This window comes from Vicia villosa, linkage group LG7 (genome assembly GCF_029867415.1).
Source record: "Vicia villosa cultivar HV-30 ecotype Madison, WI linkage group LG7, Vvil1.0, whole genome shotgun sequence".
NCBI lineage: Eukaryota > Viridiplantae > Streptophyta > Magnoliopsida > Fabales > Fabaceae > Vicia > Vicia villosa.
The window spans coordinates 101827182-101848813 of NC_081186.1; the positions used below are offsets into that span (position 1 = coordinate 101827182).

The window sequence follows — 21632 nt, forward strand, 5'->3', positions numbered from 1 at the left end:
TTTCGACCCCAACGGTCTCTACATAGATTTCTGCCACGTTCGACGTTTCGAACGTTTACTTCGCTTCAGATGTTCTCACGCGTCCGCTAGACAAAGCCGTTCCATTTGAATTTCAAATCTTTCCGCTTCAGCATTTCGACTATGTCAGTGCTTCCGTCGAAGGATACTTGTAAAAGATTACAAAAGTTACTCTTGGTCGAATAACATCACTTCCAAAGAGAAAAACCCTTAAATAACCCTATAAGAACTATTTCTTTATTATAATCCAATACTCCAAAGTATTACAATTCTTTAGTCGAAATCTTCAGCTAACAAATTGCCCCCGAGAAATGGCTATTTCGAATTCATGCAGAGATATGCATTTCTTGTGATTTTAGATTTCGACTGCTTTTTTAGTTCTACAGTAATAACTATCAATCAATAGTGGTTTACCTTCTCAAAACGTCTCATCGAAACGTGCGTGCAGTTATTATTCATCATAACTTCCCACTCCCGAGGAAACTAAATAGTCATTTTACAGCTGTCCTTTAAAACGACAGGCACGTGATCCAAGACTTCTGACAAGTGTAACCTACTCTCGCAAGCTAACTCGATAAAAACCCACCATCACTTTCTTCTTCTCTTTTTACGCAAACTTTATCCATTGAAGAGCGGTAGAGTCAAGAGTAATCCACTGTTCATACTCGGAAGTAGAGACATCTGTCGGTGGTTTCTTGTCCGTAGAGGGAACAATATGATATAGAATCCGATGAGAGAGGGCATAGATACGGAAGAGCTCGACCCATTTGCCATATTGATCTTTTTCCATCTCAAGAATAATAGGAATGTGGTTCTAGATGTTTGAAACAACGAGAACGAGATGAAACTCCATCTTTGTGACTGTTGATGAGGGAGGAGAGGTTATATGTGGTGTGGTATGTATTATTTTTTATTTTTCAAGAGGATTAATTATTATAACTATTGTTTTTAGGTGGTATACAGTTGTCACTCTCTTTTTAAGAGGTGCTTTGCTTTGGAAGTGCTTTCTTTGACTTTTCAACACTCTTTTTCCCATTATTTATTAGTTAAATATTTTCTGGCCCCACCACTTCTTCTCATTTTCTTCTTCTCGTGTCATCTTCTTCGTGCTTCTTCTCATCTTCTTCTCTTCTTCATTTTAAAAATTAGGGTTTTTTCTTAAAAATCGAAAAGAAACAGATGCACCACACTTTTAAACCCGGAGCCAGGAAAATCCCGCGATCCGCGACTCGGGAAAGCGCCTGTAGCGTCCCTTACACCATCTCTTCCACCATCCCTGCATCTCGCGTGGGTGGGGGACGCACCGCTCCAGGGCGCCGCTATAGCGGCCGTCGCGGCAGGGAATGATAATTCTGGGGATCAGTTAGTGAGGAAGATGATGACCTTGAATTTGAAAATATGTGGCATGTATTAGATATGGGTGACACTTTAGGGAGATACATCTCTGGAATCTTTCGGAGATGCATTTCCGGACATTCGAGTTAAATAAATAATGTCTCATTTGCAACGTCTTTGTTAGTGTAATTTTAAGTGTGTTCGGAGATGCATCTCCAAATGTTAGGGATATTTTTGGATTTTTAAGGATGTGGCGGTTCAGGAGGCCGCTGAGAAAGGCGGCGATGGCGCAGAGATAAGGGTTTATTTTAGAGAAAGGGATCCGTTAGTGAGGAAGATGATGACCTTGAATTTGAAAAATACGTGGCATGAATCAGATATGGGTGACACTTTAGGTAGATACATCTCCGGAATCTTTCAGAGATGCATCTTTGGACATTTTTTCGAGTAAAATAAAGAATATCTCATTTGCAACGTCTTTGTTAGTGTAATTTTAGGTGTGTCTAGAGATGTATCTGCGAACGCTAGGGATATTTTCGAATCCTGCTAGAGATATTTTCAGATTTTTAAGGATTTGGGATCCCCCCACCCCCAAGGGTTGAAAGAGATATCAACTACCCTAAAATCAATGTTTGGGGCTATTGTTTTCAGATAAAAGGGTCAAAACCAAAGGTTACTCAATTTGTAGAGAGATAAAAAAACAATTATTTTAGCTTTAAAAGGTACAGAAATCAACTTGTGTATCAGGTTTATACTTCCTCAGTTCCATAATGAGTGACCCAGCACACTATTTCACACAGTTTAAGAAAAGTGCATAAAAATAAGAGAAAGAATATTGTTTTTACTGTAGTACCCTTATAATGTATTGGAAATTGTGACATCTTTATTAATTAGAGGGTAGAATTGGAAAAAATGCATTGAAAATTGAAATAGGTCATTCATTTTGGGACATCATTTTCAAATGGGTCGCTCATTGTGGGACGGAGGGAGTATGACATACTAGAAAGATTAAACTTCATTCCCCATTTCTTAATTTTCTATTTGTACAACGTGCCCACTAGTAATTTTTTTAAAGACTAATTACAATTTTGTCCCATCTATTGGTCAACTACAATCATGCACATACCTATGCTTTTACTATAGTTTATTTCAATCTGCATCTTTCTGAAGTTCCACTAATTCGATCTGATTTACTTTGCAACTATAATAATGGTTGAGCAAATTCCATATGGTGTTGCTACTAGCCTCATTAACAGGTGACTTCATTTTCAACTCTTTTTCTGCTATTCCTTCCATTCAAATCGTCACACTCACGGAAAATTCTTATATAGACACAAATATATACATATGATGCATGGTAGCTTATTATTACAGTCAAAGTGAAAACATTTGGCTATTGTTAACAGGTTGGCTTCGGCAGCCTTTCATGAATTTGGAAGGATTTATGGTGTTATGGATGAATTGGAAAGGCTGAAGAATACTGTTGAGGCCATCAGAGCTGTGCTTCTTGACGCCGAGGACAAACAACAACAAAACCGTGCCATACAGATATGGATAAGAAGACTCAAAGATGATGTGCTTCATCCTGCTGATAACTTGCTAGATGAGTTTCTTATTCAAGATATGAGACACAAAATGGAGGAAACTAATAAGAACAAAATGACCAAGGTACTTCATTCCTTATCTCCAACTAGAATTGCTTTTCGCCGCAAAATGGCTCATAAGATTGATAAAATACAAGAGAAATTTGATAATGTTGCGAAAGATATGTCTGGGTTGAATCTGATCCCAAACGTTGTGGTGGTTGAACATAGTAACAGTGTAAAGAGGGAAACTAGTTCATATGTGTTAGAATCTGATATCATTGGAAGAGAAGATGATAAAATCAAGATTATACGCTTGCTAAGAGAACCAAATATGGACCAGAATGTCTCTGTGGTTGCTATTGTTGGGATTGGTGGTTTGGGAAAAACAGCTCTTGCCCAATTGGTATACAATGATGGTCAAGTAGCAAAGATTTTTGAAAAGAGGATGTGGGTATGTATCTCTGATAACTTTGATGTCAAAACTATTGTGAAAAAAATGTTGGAGTTAGTAACCAAAGGCAAAATTGATGATAAGTTAACATTAGAAAACTTGCAAAATATGCTTCGTGACAACTTAACTGATAAGAGATACTTGTTAGTTCTAGATGACATTTGGAACGAGAGTTTTGAAAAATGGACTCAATTGAGGACTTATTTGATGTGTGGGGCTCAAGACAGTAAGGTTGTAGTGACAACTCGTACAAAAACTGTAGCACAGACAATGGGTGTAAGTGTTCCCTATACTCTGAATGGTTTGAATCCAAAAGAATCTTGGAGTTTGTTGAAGAAAATTATTACATTTGGGGATGAGACTAAAGGAGTGAATCAAATTCTTGAACCATTTGGTAAGAAGATAGCAGAAAAGTGTGGGGGTGTTCCACTAGCAATCAGAACGTTGGGGGGCCTATTACAGGGTAAAGGTGAAAAAAAGGAATGGATTGCTATTTTACAAGGTGACTTTTGGAAATCATGTGAAGATGAAGATAGCATCATGCCAGTGTTGAAACTAAGTTACCAAAACTTGTCGCCTCAACTAAGACAATGTTTTGCTTATTGCTCTTTATATCCTAAGGATTGGGAAATACAGAAGGATGAGTTGATTCAATTGTGGATGGCACAAGGTTATCTTGAATTTTCAGATGAAAAGGAGATCTTGGAAGATATTGGTAACCGATTCGTAAATATCTTCTTGATGAAGTCATTTTTCCAAGATGCTCAAGTTCATGCCGGTGATTTATATAGTTTCAAAATGCATGATTTAATACATGATCTTGCAATGCAAGTAGCCGGAAGTGATTGTTGTTACTTGGATAGTGAGACAAAAAGACTTGTTGGAAGTCCCATCCATGTAATGTTGAAAAGTGATGCTATTGGTTTGTTAGAGTCATTGGAAGCAAGCAGAGTGCGAACTTTAATTTTCCAGACCAATAATTCAAAGAGTTGGAATGAAAAGGAATTGTCTGTTATTTCAAAATTCAAATATTTACGCTTTTTGAAGCTTTCAGATTGTTCTATAAGTGAGTTGTGTGATTCAGTTGGAAATTTAGAGCAGTTAAGATATCTTCAGTTATGGTATTGTGTAGGACTAAAAGGCCTTTTCAAATCCATAAGTAACATTGTTTGTCTTCAAACACTTATATTGGATGGGTGTGAAATAGTTGAATTTTCTACAAAAGATGTCTTAAGTTTAATCAATTTGAGAAATCTTCAAATTGAAAATTTAAAAGCATTTAAAGAGAAGAAGAAAACATATGGATTTGGAAAATTAAGCTCGAGGGAGCGGTATAAGGATTTATTTTTTTCTAATTGGCTTTCTTCACTCAAAAACATTGTTCGAATATTTCTTAAGAACTGTGAAGGCGTGCAGCATCTCCAACCAATGGAATGTCTCCCATTCCTAAAGTATCTTTTTATAGGTGACCTACATGAGTTGGAGTACATATATTGTGAAGAGCCTCTTTTATCCGAAGAATTCTTCCCTTCTTTGGAGTACCTCGGAATTTGTGGATGTGAAAAATTGAAAGGATGGTGGAGGGTAAGGGATGATAACTCTTCACAATCATATCATCTCTCCTTTCTGCCTTGTCTCTCTTACTTAACTATCATTGATTGTCCAATGTTAACTCACATGCCCACTTTTCCAAACCTCGACGAGAAATTGGTTTTCTGGGATTGTAATATGAACACATTGGAAGCAACATTAAACATGGTAAAATCAAATTCTTCGCATGAATTCCCTCCACTTTCCATGCTAAAACACTTGTTTCTTGGCGGACATGAGCTGCACGTTAAAACACTTCCAAATGATTGGATGCAAAATCTGACTTCTCTCAAGCATCTTGTTTTTTATTGGCTTCCAAATGAAACATTTCAAGAAATTGAAATTTGGTTTAAGGACAAACTCAACTATCTTCCTTCCTTGCAAAGTATTGAAATATCACATTGTTCCGATCTAGAGGCATTTCCAGCTTGGATTTGCAACCTCTCGTCACTTCAGCATATCACCATTTCAGAATGTCAAGTTTTAGTTTCACTGCCAGATGGAATGCCTCGTCTTACCAACTTACAAACCCTTATAATCATTAGGTGTCCCCTCTTAATTGAAGAGTGCCAGACAGAAACAAGTGCAACATGGCCCAAAATTGCTCACATCCCAAACATAATCTTAAAGTGATCTTCTTATTAAAGGTACCCATATCCTCTTAAAACCACTTGCTAATTTTATTTGGTGTCTGTTGTTTGATTTTCTAGAACTTCAGAAGTAAATAGCTTCCATTATGTAAATGGCTTAGTTAGATATGCATTAATGTCCAACTAGATTGATTTTCTTTGTTAGTATTTCTAATCTGTTGAAAGGTTTTTGAATTACTTGTAGGATTCCACAAACTTCAAGAAGCCGCTTTGACATTCACATGAATGGTGTTGGAAATATAGCAGACTAGCAGCTGCAGTTGATCTAGTTGTTCTGAAATGTGTGGCTAAAATAGGATTGGTGCTCTTTTGGTATTTTATTGGTGTTGTATCTCAAAGTAATTTATGTAATAGTATCTGTTAATGCAAACTATGTTGCTTGCTGCTGTAATGACGGGGTTAGGAATATAGAGAACTGAACTTTTAACAAGAGTTTCTGAAGGATATTGATTGAAACAAACAATAACGGCATGAAGTCTCCTCTCGGTATATAAAATAGTACAATTAGTCTCACTCCCAGAAAAATATTGCAAAACACATACAACAAAGATAGTACCATATGAGGACAAATGTATGCCAAATCAAAATTTGTTGAAACTTCTACATTAGTTCAAGCACAAACACTGTCTCGTTCTTTTTGCAAGTTTTGTAAAGATATCTTTGTTTTTATTTACCTTCTGAGATGGATCCCTTCTCAAATTTGGTGATAGCTCCATTTTTGCATTAGGTGATGGTTGCAATTTGTCTTCCTGAGATGGCTCCATATTCATGTTAGTTGGCTCAGTTTCTGTAATAACTGAATGGTCATATATTAGATAGGCAGCTGTCACCTTAACCGACAATCCACGCCCAAAAGCTACAAATATCTCCACATTGTCACCAGGCTCTAGATTTGATGTTAAGCCCTTCCAATCTTCATCATTAAAAGACATTACCGTGTCTCGCTTGTATATCTTTATGGTGCACTTTGAGTAATTAATAATCAAGACATTGGTAAGACATTCAGCTACTATGTTTTCAATTGTTGATGAATAAACAACACATAAGATTATCCCTTTCATGTGACAATCACTATCCTCGGGAACTTGAAAAAGTACAGAAGTTCCTTCACTTTTATAGGCTAACCAAGAAGGATAATTGTCATCCGGGAGACAAAAGTTACTGGGACAATTTGTTGCCAATCCCTGTATCATGAGCTTATGATTAGTTAATTATGTACATTAAGAAAACAAAGTAAAGGAGGTATGAATGAAGAAAGAAGATAGAACATAGATAAACAGAAAACGGAACTGATATAATAAACTAAAAAAATCTTATCTCACTTCAATGTTACAAGTCTAAACTTATCATTTAATCTAGTCTATTTGATCGATATTCTTGAATAAGTCCACATCTTTAGGGAGTTTTAGCTTCAAAGTAAAAAAAAATGCAAATGAAAAATAGTTCACATTCTTTTAATTATAAACAAAGTGATGAGGAGAATAAGAGAAAAAAAAAACCTGTGATATGCTCTTGCCAAGAGTGTCAATTACTAATTGGAAACTTCCCATTCCAATCAAAAGTGATCTAAAAGAAAGATTTGAGATTTGTGATCCATGTGATGTTGTTTCCAACTCGTTAAATTTTACATCATATAGATCATCAATAAACTTTCTCAATTCTCGAGTTAGTTGAATCTCTGACTGACATTGAACCCAAACACTTCTAAGTTTCGACAAGCTGGTCAGCATTGATGATTGATAGTCCATAATATTACTCTCTACATCCAAGGAAACTAAAGACAATGACTTGCCTCCAAATGGAGAAGTATGGGGGAGGGAGTTTACAGTTGGTGACATCCAAGACCAAATGAGAGAAGGAAATACATCACGTGATAATCCTTCATATCCACACAGAAATATATATCCAATGCTTTTCAATCTTAGTATTGAATAGGGAACTTGCTTTACGGATGTACCTTTTGCAGTCAGCGTCGTCAAGGATTCCATCTGCACTATGTCTTCATCCAATTCGTCAATCTTTGAACAACCAGAAAGTATGAGAGTTTTCAAAGTTTTCAATTGATAAATCTTCCTTGGGAGGTTTCTAAGATCAGTACAGTCCTTCAAATTTATCAGAAGAATATTCTTGAGATCTCCGATGGACGGGTGTACCTCAGATAAACTTGGACAATTCTTCATAATAACCTTTTCCAGATTTGGCAATTTTGAAAAATCAGGGGATTTTTTCAAGTATCTAGAATAGCTGACATTGAGAATTTTTAGTTTATCCAACAACTACATAAAGATAAATGTTCAAAAGAAAAATTAGAGAGACAGGAGCCAATACTACTGTAATAAAATTTGAGTTTGAGAAGAAAATTGTATACCTTGGCTTCCTTCCACACTTGTTTGATACTGCTGTATTTTACGTCAATAACAACTAGATTTCCCTGATAAAATTCGTCAGGTATATAATTGAAAGTAAATCCTTGCCAATAGACCCACCTTAGTTCTTTGGAAAGATACCTATAATCTCCAGTGAGAACAGCACGATCAAGTTCTAAAAGTCTCATTTTCTTCATATCCTTGAAAGAATCAGTACTTAAGATGACTCTATTGGTTCTTTGCACCTTCAAAACCAATCCCTCAACAGTTTCTGTTCCCTACATGTGATGAAAAAGCAAAAGAAAAGAGTAAAAACACCGTTTTTGTTTGCTCAAGAACAATTGTAATGTGCATGCTCAAGCACCTTAGATTTTCCAGACATTACGTATAAGAGCAAAACAATTCAGAAACAAACTCATTCTATGATCTTGAAAGGATTTTGGAGGATGATCAAAAGTTACAAATTTATTTTGAGAAAGTTCTTACAGTATTTTTTGTCAACACGTCATGTACATCCTCACGGAACCACAACCTACTTCGCTTCCCAGGCTCTTTTGCTGAACTTTCCAGAACAATTTCTCTTCCCATGTCTCTAATTAAATCATACATTCCAAGCTTGTTGTTCTTTTCAATTTTTACAAGGCTCTTCTCTGCAAGAACAGTTATTCCAATACCTGCATAAAGTCCACATCCATTTAATATTTCTGTAACATCACCTCTGTCCTTGCCGATAAAGAAACAACATATGTCAAGAAATATATCCTTTGTCATGTCATCCTTTAAACCATCATGACTTATTCTCAACTTCTCTTGCACATGATCATTGGGAATTCTCTTTAGTTTTGACAGTACACTTATCCATTCTTCTTCTGTTCTCTCATATAAGGAGGAACCAAGGACTTCAAGGGCAACCGGTAATCCTCCACAATAAGCAAACGACATCTTACAGGCCAGACTTAGGCTTCAGTTTTTTTGACAGGCCAGACTTAGGCTTGACAAAGCCTAGCTCGGTCCAGCCTATTTCCACCCCTAGCGGCGAACGCCGTCGTGGCGACGCTCATAGTCCAAGGAGGAAAACATCAAAGTAGGGCTAAGATGTGTTACTGACCTAATTGAAGAAACAAAAAATGTCGCTCACATCCAAGAGATCTTTGCTATACAAAGAGCATCCAAAAAACATAACTCTAAGTTAATTCGAATAAAGATACAAGAAGATCTTTATCGTCCTTCGATGTAATTAAATTATTAGACTTCCACATAAAGATTTTTGTCATCCTACGGCGTAATTAAATTGTTGGACTTCCATAAGAAGATTATGCTTGTTCTACGGGATAATTAAATTGATGGACTTTCACGGGAATATCCTTGTCACCCTATTAGATAATTAAAATTGGTGGACTTCCATAAGAAGATCCTTGTTGTCCTACGGGGTAATTAAATTGCTAGACTTTCACATGGAGATCCTTGTCACCATACAGGGTAATTAAACTGTTAGACTTCCACAACAAGTTCTCTACGGCATATAGGTAACTCCACTATGGAGATCTTTTTCAACCTTAGGAAGGCTCAACTAAATCTCGCCCGAATGACTCAACTAAGTCTCATCATTAAGACTCAACTAAGTCTCCCTAGGGGACGCAAAAGTATTGCCAGGAAGACTCAACTAAGTCTCGTATGGAAGTGGAGAATTTTGAAGGAGGACAAAGCCATCTGGAGTAGATTTCTTCTCTTGAGATATCAAAATCCGAAATTCAAAGTGCTAGCTTTTAGCGGGGAGGTTTTAAACCGTGATGATTCTAGTTGGTGGAGAGACATCATCCTTAACGATTTTAAAGAGGAGGATTCCGTTGAAGGCTTCAAAGATTGGGCCAAATGTGATCTCAAAAGAGGTAATAACATTCTTTTTTGGCATAGTTGTTGGTTGGGTCATCAAACTCTTCGCGTTTCCTTCCCGCATTTGTTCGATCTTTCAACCAATAAAATTTCCAAAGTTAGTGATGTCTTCTCTTGGAATGATGGTGCCTTTAATTGAAACATTAACGGTCTCTTCGAAATTGACGATTTCGCTCACTTGAACCCAAATTTCACTCATGACGCCTTAAATGATACTCCTACGACTTTTGTTCTTCAAGTAAGGGAGCTAAAAGTGTTGCTGGAAGGAATAGTTCCGAACAATACGGAAGAAGACAACTTCCATTGGAAGCTAAACCCAAATGGTGTGTTCTCGGTTGCAAGTGTATCTAACTTGGTAGCTAATGCAAAAGACATGGCTTGGTCAACTAATATCATCAATTTGTTGGAAGCTATGTGGAAGGCTAAGATTCCGAAAAAGGTCAAAATATTTTGTTGGAGATTTTTCATAGATATACTTCCTTTAAAAGACCTTTTGGCCTATAGAGGTGTCTCTAACTTCAACTCCATGGATTGTTTATTTTGCTCCAATCATCCGGAATCTTCGGAACACCTCTTCTTTCAATGTCAAGTTTCGAAAGCGGTATGGGAAAATATCTACACTTGGTTGGGAGATGACTTGGAGTTTACCTTGGAGGAGTTCAAAAGTTTTGGTTACATCCAAGAAAAGGAGAGAATATCCAACACTAGAGTTAAACTAAACTCAATTTGGTTAGCTCTAATTTGGTGCATTTGGATATTGATAAATGCCATTATTTTTGATAATGCTTCTTTTAGATTTGAAGTGGTGATCTCCAACATTTTGTTCTTTTCTTGGAGATGGTTGTGTAATAGTGACTCTACTTCTAGGACTATTTTTTATGATTGGTACAAGTTACTTTTAAACTGTTTTAACTCTATTTAGAGTTCTTGTTGTAAGGGTTGCACCCCTAGTACGATATCTTATATCATTGTTTATTAAAAAAAACTAAGTCTCGTATGAGGGACTCAAATTAGTCTCGTCCGAAAGACTCAACTAAGTCTCGCATGAGGGACTCAACTAAGTTTTATCAAGAAGGCTCAACCAAGTCTCGCATGAGATACTCAACTAAATCTCATCAAGAAGACTCAACTAAATCTCACCTGAGGAACTCAACTAAGTATCGTTTGGAAAACTCAACTAAGCCTCATCAGAAGGACTCAACTAACCTCGTCCAGAAGGTTCATCTAAAGCTTCGAGAACTGAATATAGGAATAAAGCTTCAACTAGGCTCCTGTGGAAGGCTCAAAGATGAGTTGAGTAAAAAAGTGACTACAGATATCTTACTAATATCTTTTCAAAGTAACATCAAAGAAAATACTAAATAAACTAACACATGGTTGACGTTGATTGGTCCACCTAAATAAAATAGTAGTAACGGAGTATTTAAGAATTCACCATTTAAGAAAGGATATTATTACTCATTGTTCTGCATTTGTGATCTTGTATAGTCGTTGACTTGATTGAAAATCCATTGAAACAATGTCTTTCTCCTACGATGTGTTCATAAATTTCAGAGGAAATGATACTCGTGACACGTTCGTTTCTCATCTATTTGCTGCACTCTCAAACGCAGGAATCAACACTTTTATTGATGACAAGAATCTTAGAAAGGGAGAGGAGCTTGGACCAGAATTGAAGAGGGCAATAGAAGCCTCTCACATATCTGTTGTTGTTATTTCAGTTTACTACACAGACTCTAGCTGGTGTCTTAATGAACTGGTACATATCATGGAATGCCGCAAAAATTATGGCCGGTTCGTTATACCGGTATTTTACCGTGTTGATCCATCTTCTGTCCGTAGACAGAGTGGTAGTTTTGGAGACTCGTTGAAATTCACTGCAAGAAAAAAAGAACATCTGTTGGACAAGTGGAGGACCGCACTGACTGAAGTTGCTAATCTATCTGGTTGGGATTCCAGCCGATTCAGGTAATCAAGTAATCAACATTTCTGTGAGATTATCATGTCAGTATAATTCATAACTCATGCTCATTCTTTGTCTTTATGACTATTATTATTATTAATACTGAAACAGTGAAGGTGAACTAGTGAAGAAAACTGTTGAGGACATTTTGACAAAAATAGATTTCTCATTGTTGTCTATTACTGAATTTCCGATTGGATTGGAATCCCGTGTGCAAAATATGACCAAGTTTATTGATGATCAATCAAGCAAAGCCTGTATGATAGGGATATGGGGAATGGGTGGTTCGGGCAAAACAACTACGGCCAAAGCTATCTACAACCGAATCCATCGTAAATTTGAGGGTAGAACATGTTTCATTGAAAGTATACGAGAGAGTTGTGAAAATGATACTAGAGGAATTATTCATTTACAAGAACAGCTTCTTTCAGATCTCCTCAAAATAGAGGCCAAGATACGTAACGTTGCGTCGGGGATAGCTAAGATACAGACAAGACTTCGAGGGAAAAAGGCTTTCGTCGTACTCGATGATGTGACCAAGTCGGAGCAATTAAAAGCCCTCTGTGGAAATCGTAAGTTCTTTGGTTCGGGAAGTGTTGTGATTATTACAACTAGAGATGTACGCCTTCTGAAATCACTTAGTGCTGGCCATGTCTTCACAATGACGGAACTGGATGACAATCAGTCCCTTGAACTTTTCAGCTGGCATGCTTTTCGACAACCAACTCCTAGAAAAGATTTTAGCGAACTCTCTAGAAATGTAGTTGCTTATTGTGGGGGATTGCCTCTGGCTCTTGAAGTCCTTGGATCTTACTTGTCTGAGAGGACGGAAGAAGAATGGAAAAGTGCACTATCAAAATTAGAGAAAATTCCCAACGATCAAGTGCAACAGAAATTGAGAATCAGCTACGATGGTTTAGAAGATTATAAGGAAAAGGATATATTTCTTGACATATGCTGCTTCTTCATTGGAAAGAGCAGAGTTGCTGTTACAGATATACTTAATGGCTGTGGACTTCATGCTGATATTGGAATAGCTATCCTCATAGAACGCAGCCTCGTAAAAGTAGAAAAGAATAACAAGCTTCAAATGCATGATTTGCTACGAGACATGGGAAGAGCAATTGTTGGCGAAAGCTCAGAAAAAGAGCCGGCAAAGCATAGTCGATTGTGGTTTCGTGAGGATGTGCTGGATGTTTTGTCAAATAATACTGTAAGAACTTTTGAACATCATCTATAATCTTATTAAGATCATATGACTCTTTGTTTGTTTCTAGACTAGTTTCGATGCATGATTTGCATGAAATTATATGGATGCATGGTTTGCATTCACATTGCAGGGAACACAAACTGTTGAAGGATTGATTTTGAGGGTGCAACAAACAGGAAGAATTCACTTCAGCACTAATGCTTTCCAAGAAATGAAAAAGCTGAGGCTTTTAAAACTTGATGGTGTTGACCTTAAAGGAGATTATGGATTAATTTCCAAACAACTGAGATGGGTTGATTGGAAACAATCTTCCTTTAAATTTATACCGAATGACTTTGATCAGGGAAATCTAGTCGTTTTTGAATTAAAATATAGCAATGTTAAACAAGTTTGGCAGGAGACCAAGGTAAAGTACTACTTTCTTTTAAAGCTCAAAAGTTGATGACAAGAAGATTTCTTGACACTTTTTCATTTCTCATTTTCTTGTAGTTGTTGGAGAAGCTAAAAGTTCTCAATCTGAGTCATTCCAAGTACTTGAAAAGCACGCCTAACTTTTCAAAATTACCAAATCTAGAAAAGCTCATTATGAAGGATTGTCAAAGTTTATCTGAGGTACACCATTCCATTGGGGATCTCAAGAAGATTCATCTCATAAATTTGAAGAATTGTACTAGTCTTGCCAATCTCCCTATAGAGATCTATCAATTGATATCAGTAAAAACTCTCATTCTTTCTGGTTGTTCAAAGATTGACAAATTGGAAGAAGATATATTGCAAATGGAATCCTTGACAACTCTAATTGCAGCAAATACTGGTGTCAAACAAGTCCCTTTTTCAATTGTAAGATCAAAAAGTATCGGATTTATATCGCTATGTGGATATGAAGGATTATCACGTGATGTTTTTCCATGTCTCATTCAGTCTTGGATTTTCCCAAGCAGAAATTCCCTACCCCGTGTTTCTCCATTTGGAAGCAATTCATTGTCTCTTGTTTCCTTGGATGTGAAGAGTAATAATATGGCCTATCACTCACCAATGCTTACCATCCTTTCAAAACTTAGATGTGTTTGGGTTCAATGTCATTCAAAGAATCAACTAACTCAAGAGTTACAAAAGTTTGTCGATGATCTATATGATGTGAATTTTATTAAGATGGAAACAACATCACAGGGATCAAACACCTCAAGTCATTCCTTGAGATCACTTGTGATTAGAATGGGAAGTTCCGAAATAGTCAAAGATACTCTTGAGAAGAGCTTATCACAGGTTCCTTATCTATCCTTTCACTTTTACTAATATTTATACATAATTGACAACAGTACCATTGCTAATACTCTAAAGCGAAAAGCGAAAGTAATTAATTTGAATATACTAAAGGTATTTTCTAAAATGTTGATAAGGTCATTGAACCGAGAGAGAACTTGTAGAAAAACATATATCTGTTACGATTGTGTTGTAATTGTGAAAGCTCACTTGTTGAAGAAAAAAAAATGTAGCCTGGTTTCATTGATTCAGTTTCAATGTGTCCATTTTTATGTGTACTACACTATTTTTGATCCTATTAAAATTGGCACAAAATTTCCATTTGCTTAGCATAATCATATGTTCATGATGCAGGGATTGGCTGCCAATTCTAATGATTCTTTTCTTCCGGGTGACAATTATCCTTCTTGGTTAGCCTATAGAGGTGAAGGACCTTCAGTACAATTTCAAGTTCCCCAGGATGCTGATTGTGGAATGAAGGGAATAACTTTATGTGTTCTTTATTCATCAACACTGGATAACCCGACAACTGAATGTCTCACTAGTATCTTGATTATTAATTACACAAAATTCACTATCCAGATATACAAGCGAGACACGGTAATGTCGTTTAATGACGAAGATTGGCAAGGTGCCATATCAAATTTAGGAGTTGGTGACAATGTGAAGATTTTTGTAGCTATTGAGCATGGATTGATTGTTAAGGAGACGGCTGTCTATCTAATTTATGGTCAGTCAACTGCTATGAAAGTTGAGCCAACAATTGAAGTGGAAGTGCAACCATCGCTTGATGTGAAAACGGAGCCATTACCTAGAGGGAAAACGCAACCATCACCTAATATGATGGCGGAGCCATCACCTAGAGTGGAAGTGGAACCATCACCTAGAGTGGAAGTGCAACCATCACCTGATGTGAAAATGGAGACATTACCAAAGCCAAATGAAAATATCTTTATAAGACTCGCAAAGAGAATAGGGAAATGTCTATTCTTGAACCAAACTTGAGACTCAAGCAATTTTTTATTGGCATGCCTTTGTCCTAACATAGGATTCCCTTGAAAGTTTATTTGTAATATTGTTTTTAGAGGGAGGACGAACTATGCTTATATTTTACGTACACTGATGGGGGATCTTTGAGGCGTTGTTTGATCCAATTAATGTAATTTTGAAAAATTTGTTGACAATATGGTAGGATCTTCATATTTATGTGATAAGATTATTGTAGTGTCATATCATGTAAATGGAGATAATGATTTACATATGCTGCCAGGTATGGGATTCTGTTAAAGTTAGTGTTGTTTCACTGTTTTCAAAAATTCAGCCACAGACAAAATTATCGGATCAAGTCGTGGACTTGGTTACTCCCTTTAAAACGTTTCACAGCACTGTCCAAAATTATACAAAGCAATAAAACTACTGCGTTGCCTCCAAAATAAAACAGTCGAGTTCAATTATACGATCACTACTTGCCCAGTTCTTTAACGACTTTGTAAGAATTTTGAATGAGTTGAATTTGAGGTTTCTAGTAAAAAAAGTCACTAAAAAGTTAGTTTTCACTTCATGTTGTTTATTTATTTTGTTAAAAAAGAAACTCAGATTTGGCAAGACAGAGTAGCTAAAGAAACCTAATCAGGTGACTAGGAACCCACTTGTAGTTTTAAATTATCCTAGTAGTTAGTCAAAATTGCACTACCCATTTCTTTAAGCAATTCTGAACAGTATGGAACATTGACTTTAAATGCTTTAATGATTCATATCCATAGACTGAGTCTTCTGTAATCATTCATCTTCTCTCTTGTCTCATAATAACAAATCCATGTTTTCTTCAACATCTAGACCTCAATGGATCTACGAGGTGTTCATCAATTTCCGGGGAAAAGACACTCGCAGCAATTTCGTTTCTCATCTTTATGCAGCACTCTCAAATGCTGGAGTCAACACTTTTCTCGACGATGAGAATCTTCAAAAGGGAAAGGAACTTGGACCAGAGTTACTGCGAGCAATTCAAGGTTCTCAGATATTCATCATTGTTTTCTCGGAAAACTACATTCACTCAAGTTGGTGTCTTGATGAACTCTCACAAATCATGAAATTTCACACACATAAGGATCGAGTCATTATGCCTGTATTTCACGGTGGTATTACCCCTTCGTATATACGTGACTATGCTAGGGATACTTTTGGAGAAGCTCTCCATGGAAATAGCAACACAAATAACTTGGAAAGTCCACCAAAGATAACACTTAACACTCCTTGGACTTTGTTTAATTGGGGTATGAGTAACAGGTAAATGATAGGTTATATGAATAAGTTTTTATAATGTTTGGTAAAATTAACAATTGAAAGGACGTTAGGAAAATGTTTATTAGTTTTAATTATTTACCTATAATTATTCATTTTTTTTGTTTTTTGAAATATTTTTTGTTGCAATATTCAAAGCAGTGATGTGGATGAAAGTTCTCGAAAGAAAGCACTCATTGATGCTTCGAATTTGGCTGGTTGGGATATGAATAATTATAGGTAAATGTCTTCTTCTTTTTATAACTTTATTTCTAATAGGTTACTTGCAAATTGGAAGTGTACATACAAAATACAAAGTATTTGAACTTGATTAACAGTGTTAGTTTACATGATTGGAAATTGAGTCATATGCCAGTTTTAGCAGTACTATGTTTCAAGCTTCTAATCTTTCATTACTTATATGTCCTTTATTTTTTGAAAAATATTTATTATTGCAGCAATGAAAGCAGTGTTGTGAAGGAAATTGTTGGCCAAGTTTTGATAAAACTAGACAAAAAATGCTTACCTATCCCAGATTTTCCAGTTGGACTAGAATCCCGTGCGGATCAGTTGATTCAATTTTTAAGACAGAATACAAGAGGAGTTTGTTTGGTGGGGATTTGGGGAATGGGGGGGATTGGCAAAAGCACCATTGCCAAAGTCATCTACAATAACCTTTGTTATGAATTTGAAGATCGATGCTTCCTTGCTAATATTAGAGAACGTTGGGAGAAAGATAGGGGCCCAAACAATTTACAAGAACAACTTCTTTCAGATATCTTAACAAGAAAGATAGAGGTGCATAGTGTTGAGTGGGGAAAAGCTATGATCAACGAACGACTCTGCACAAAACAGGCACTTGTTGTACTTGATGATGTGAGCATGCGTGAGCAATTAAATGCACTATGCGGAAATCGAAATGGAATTGGTCCTGGAAGTATAATAATCATCACAACAAGAGATGTGCGTTTACTTAATATCCTTGGAGTTGACTTTATTTATAAAGTAAAGAAATTGAATAACCACGAGTCCCTTGAGCTTTTCAGTTGGCATGCGTTTAAGAAGGCAAGTCCAACTAAAGGATTCCTTAGTCTCTCAGGAGGTGTAGTTTCCTACTGTGGTGGACTGCCACTAGCTCTTGAAGTCCTTGGGTCTTACTTGTTCAATAGAAGAAAACAAGACTGGCAGAGTGTATTATCAAAGCTAGAAAAGATACCCAATGATCAAATTCATGAGAAACTAAAAATAAGCTTCGATGGTTTAGAGGATCGCATGGAAAAGGATATATTTCTCGATGTGTGTTGTTTCTTTATTGGTAAGGATAAAGCTTATGTTACAGATATACTAAATGGTTGTGGACTTCATGCTGATATTGGAATAACCGTGCTGATAGAAAGATGCCTCATAAAAGTTGAAAAGAATAGTAAGCTTGGAATGCATTCCTTGCTACGAGACATGGGAAGAGAAATTGTCCGTGAAAGTTCACCCGAGGAGCCTGAGAAGCGTAGTCGATTGTGGTGTCATGAGGATGTAGTTGATGTATTAACCAACCGTACCGTAAGAATTTCTTTACACTGCATTTTGATTTTTTATCATCTTTCACTATGTTTTTAAATGTTTTTTTTTTTACTTTTCCCATCAATTGACTGAAAATAGTGGGATTCACTATCTCACAAGTGTTTGTCCTTGTTAAGGATGCAATATAAAAAATAATTTTTCTGTAGGTCTCTTCTCCTACAACTTAGGCTTAGGTATTCCTATCTATTTCTTTGTACCTTAGGTTTTTGGTCCACGTTAAAAATCTAATATAAATTTCCATGCATGTATCTTCATGTAGAATCACCTTAGAGAAGTTCGTCAATGAGAACCGCGTCATTTTATATATGATTATATTTAATGCTTCGTGTAACAACTCAAGCTGTACTTGTTGCTTTTTGGTTACCAAACAACAAATTAAGCGTTCCTTTCTATTTTATGGTCTTTTTTTGTGTCACAGGGGACAAAAGCCATTGAAGGATTAGTTATGAAATTGCAAGGGACCAGTAATGTTTGCTTTGATACTATTGCTTTTGAGAAAATGAAGAGGATGAGATTGTTGCAACTTGATAATGTACAATTCATTGGAGATTATGAATGTTTTCCAAAGAACCTGAAATGGCTTTCTTGGCAAGGATTTCCTTTAAAATACGCACCAGAAAACTTTTATCAAAAAAATCTAGTTGTTATGGAATTAAAATGCAGTAATCTTATACAAGTTTGGAAGAAGCCTCAGGTACATTATCACTAGATATTTTCCTTTTATAATCATGGCCAATGGGAATGGTTACTTTTTCCATTGTTCATTTTGCATCTTATCCTCTAATTTTTATTTAAAACATCTATTTTCTTGTTGTAGTTGATAGAGGGACTGAAGATCCGAAATCTTAGTTATTCAATGTACTTGATAAACACTCTTGACTTTTCAATGGTACCAAATCTTGAATATCTAATTTTCTTTTAAACAATTATTTTCTTGCAGTTGTTGCTGAAGCTAAAAGTTATCAATCTCAGTCATTCCAAGTACTTAAAAAGCACCCCTGACTTTTCAAAATTACCAAACCTAGAAAAACTCGTTATGAAGGATTGTCGAAATTTGTCCGAGGTGCACTCATCCATTGGAGATCTCAAGAATCTTCTTCTGATAAATTTGAAGGATTGTACAAGCCTTAGCAATCTTCCAAGAGAGATATATCAATTGACGTCAGTGAAAACTCTCATCCTCTCTGGCTGTTCAAAGATTAACAAGTTGGAAGAAGACATGGGGCAGATGCAATCCTTGACAACACTGATTGCAAAAGATACATCTGTAAAAGAAGTTCCCTATTCAATACTAAGATTAAAAAGTATTGGATATATATCCCTATGTGGATATGAAGGATTATCGCGTGATATTTTTCCATCTCTCATTATGTCTTGGATGTCACCAACAATGAATTCCTTATCACACATTCCTCCTTTTGGTGGTATGTCAATGTCTCTTGTTTCCCTGAACATAGAGACTAATAATTCGGGTTTGGTCTATCAATCAGAGATACTTAGCAGCTGTTCAAAATTAAGAAGTGTTTCGATACAATGTGACTCAGAAATTCAACTGAAACGAGAATTCGTAAGACTTCTTGATGATCTATATGGTGCAGGTCTTACTGAACTGGGAACATCAGATGCATCACAAATTTCAGGTCTTTCCTTGAGATCACTTTTGATTGGAATTGGAAGTTGCGACATTGTCATTGATACTCTTGAAAAGAGCTTTTCACAGGTTCCTTCTCTATCCTCCCACCTTTACTGATCCATTATATTATTTTTTTCTTCTCTGTCTACATACCATTGCTCTTTAACTTTATCTTTATTACATTTTATTTGTTAATATCTACATGTATCACATTTTTTTAGGTTTTCATACCTATCATACATTCTTAACTATAGAAGGACAACTGAATAACAATTTAAGTTATACACGTGTTTAGTCCTTTAGACTTAGATGGAAGAAAATAGGAACAAAATAGACAAATTATTTTAGATAATTGAAAACAATACTATTCATTTCTTAGATGTTGATACTAGGCCATGTATACTATGAGACACTCTTCAATGAAGGATATACAAGTAATAGTAATGTGCAAGTAGAGCTAGTTGATGAAAAATATTTTGTACAGAGAAAGTAGAACCCACCACCCAGAGAGTTTGTTGACAAACTTATATATGTTATTACAATTGTTTCAGTGATAGATGAGTTGTGGGAAAGTGGAAAGGAACTACATAAAAGGAACATTTTGTGCTTGTTTTCATTCGATCAGTTTCCTTGTATATATTTTTCGGTATAGTACACTACTTTGACTCAATAAATGGTAGAAAATGTCCATTGCATAGCATAATTAGAATTACTTAAATAACTAAGCATATGCTCATGATACAGAGATTGGCAACCAATGGCATTTCTTTCTTTCTGGAAGACAATTATCCTTCTTGGTTAGCCTATAGGGGTGAAGGACCTTCGGTAAAATTTCAAGTTCCCGAGGATACTGATTTTGTAATGAAGGGCATAACTCTATGTGTTCTTCATTCATCAACACGAGAAAAACTGACATCTGAATGTTTCACTAGTCTCTTGATTATTAATTACACAAAATTCACTATCCATATTTACAAAGGAGACACAGTAATGTCGTTTAATGATGAAGATTGGCAAAGCATGAAATCAAATTTAGGAGTTGGTGACAATTTGGAGATTTTTGTAGCTATTGGGCATGGATTGGCCGTAAAGGAGACGGCTGTCTATCTAATATATGGTCAGTCAACTACTATGGAAATTGAGCCAACAATTCAAGTGGAAACACAACCATCACCTGATGTGAAAACGGGACCATCAGCTGAAGAGGAACTACAACCATCACCTAATGTGAAAACGGAATCATCACTTTTTGTCAAGAATGAACCATTATCGAAGACAAAAAGAATTTCCTTTATAACAATAGCAATAAAAGTGATAGAATGTTTATTCTCGAACCATAATTGAGATGTTACCAATTATATATTGGACATGCACTCTGTTCTATATGGAACTCTCTTGTATGTTTTGTAATATATTTCAGGGAGAGACTAGGGAGAATGTACAATGCTTGCTTGGCCATTAATGTGATTGATCGCGGGATCCTGATTTTCTTCTCACCTTTGGTCTTGGATGTCATCCACATTAAATCACATGCCATGTATTCACTCATTTTGGAAAATGTCATCTTCATCATCATCTCTACCAATACTTGGTAGCCTTGAAGAGACCCTGCTATAGAACAGTGCTTGCTTTGACCAAGGAAATTAATGAGTCTAGGTCAGATGAATTCAAGTTATTAAATAATACATTTTATAACTAAGACTATTAGTAAGAGGGTGTATTCATGTTAAGAATTACACTCTTAAGATCTATGAAGCATTGACACTAGAAACATGACACAGACATTGAAAATCGACATTGATAATAATTTGAAAAA

General features: G+C 36.0%; 3 protein-coding genes across 3 annotated transcripts; 2 read left to right on the forward strand and 1 right to left on the reverse strand.

The window, feature by feature from the left end:
* The first annotated feature begins 2562 nt into the window (after positions 1-2562).
* Positions 2563-6022, forward strand: LOC131616218 (disease resistance protein RGA2-like). The gene is made up of 3 exons (XM_058887490.1): positions 2563-2609; positions 2760-5627; positions 5815-6022. Exons 1-2 carry the CDS (start codon positions 2563-2565, stop codon positions 5611-5613), a joined length of 2901 nt encoding a protein of 966 aa, XP_058743473.1. The 3' UTR covers positions 5614-5627; positions 5815-6022.
* Positions 6023-6037: 15 nt separating this feature from the next.
* LOC131619860 (disease resistance protein RUN1-like) lies at positions 6038-8938 on the reverse strand. The gene is made up of 4 exons (XM_058890907.1): positions 8483-8938; positions 7999-8274; positions 7130-7906; positions 6038-6814 (listed from the first exon to the last, which is right to left on the reverse strand). Exons 1-4 carry the CDS (start codon positions 8936-8938, stop codon positions 6236-6238), a joined length of 2088 nt encoding a protein of 695 aa, XP_058746890.1. The 3' UTR covers positions 6038-6235.
* Positions 8939-11367: 2429 nt separating this feature from the next.
* On the forward strand, positions 11368-21312 carry LOC131619861 (uncharacterized). Its single transcript, XM_058890908.1, has 12 exons — positions 11368-11857; positions 11964-13065; positions 13193-13468; positions 13552-14328; positions 14680-15321; positions 15596-15682; positions 16094-16611; positions 16765-16845; positions 17064-18162; positions 18602-18877; positions 19124-19903; positions 20561-21312. Exons 1-12 carry the CDS (start codon positions 11409-11411, stop codon positions 21158-21160), a joined length of 6687 nt encoding a protein of 2228 aa, XP_058746891.1. The 5' UTR covers positions 11368-11408; the 3' UTR covers positions 21161-21312.
* Positions 21313-21632: the final 320 nt, after the last annotated feature.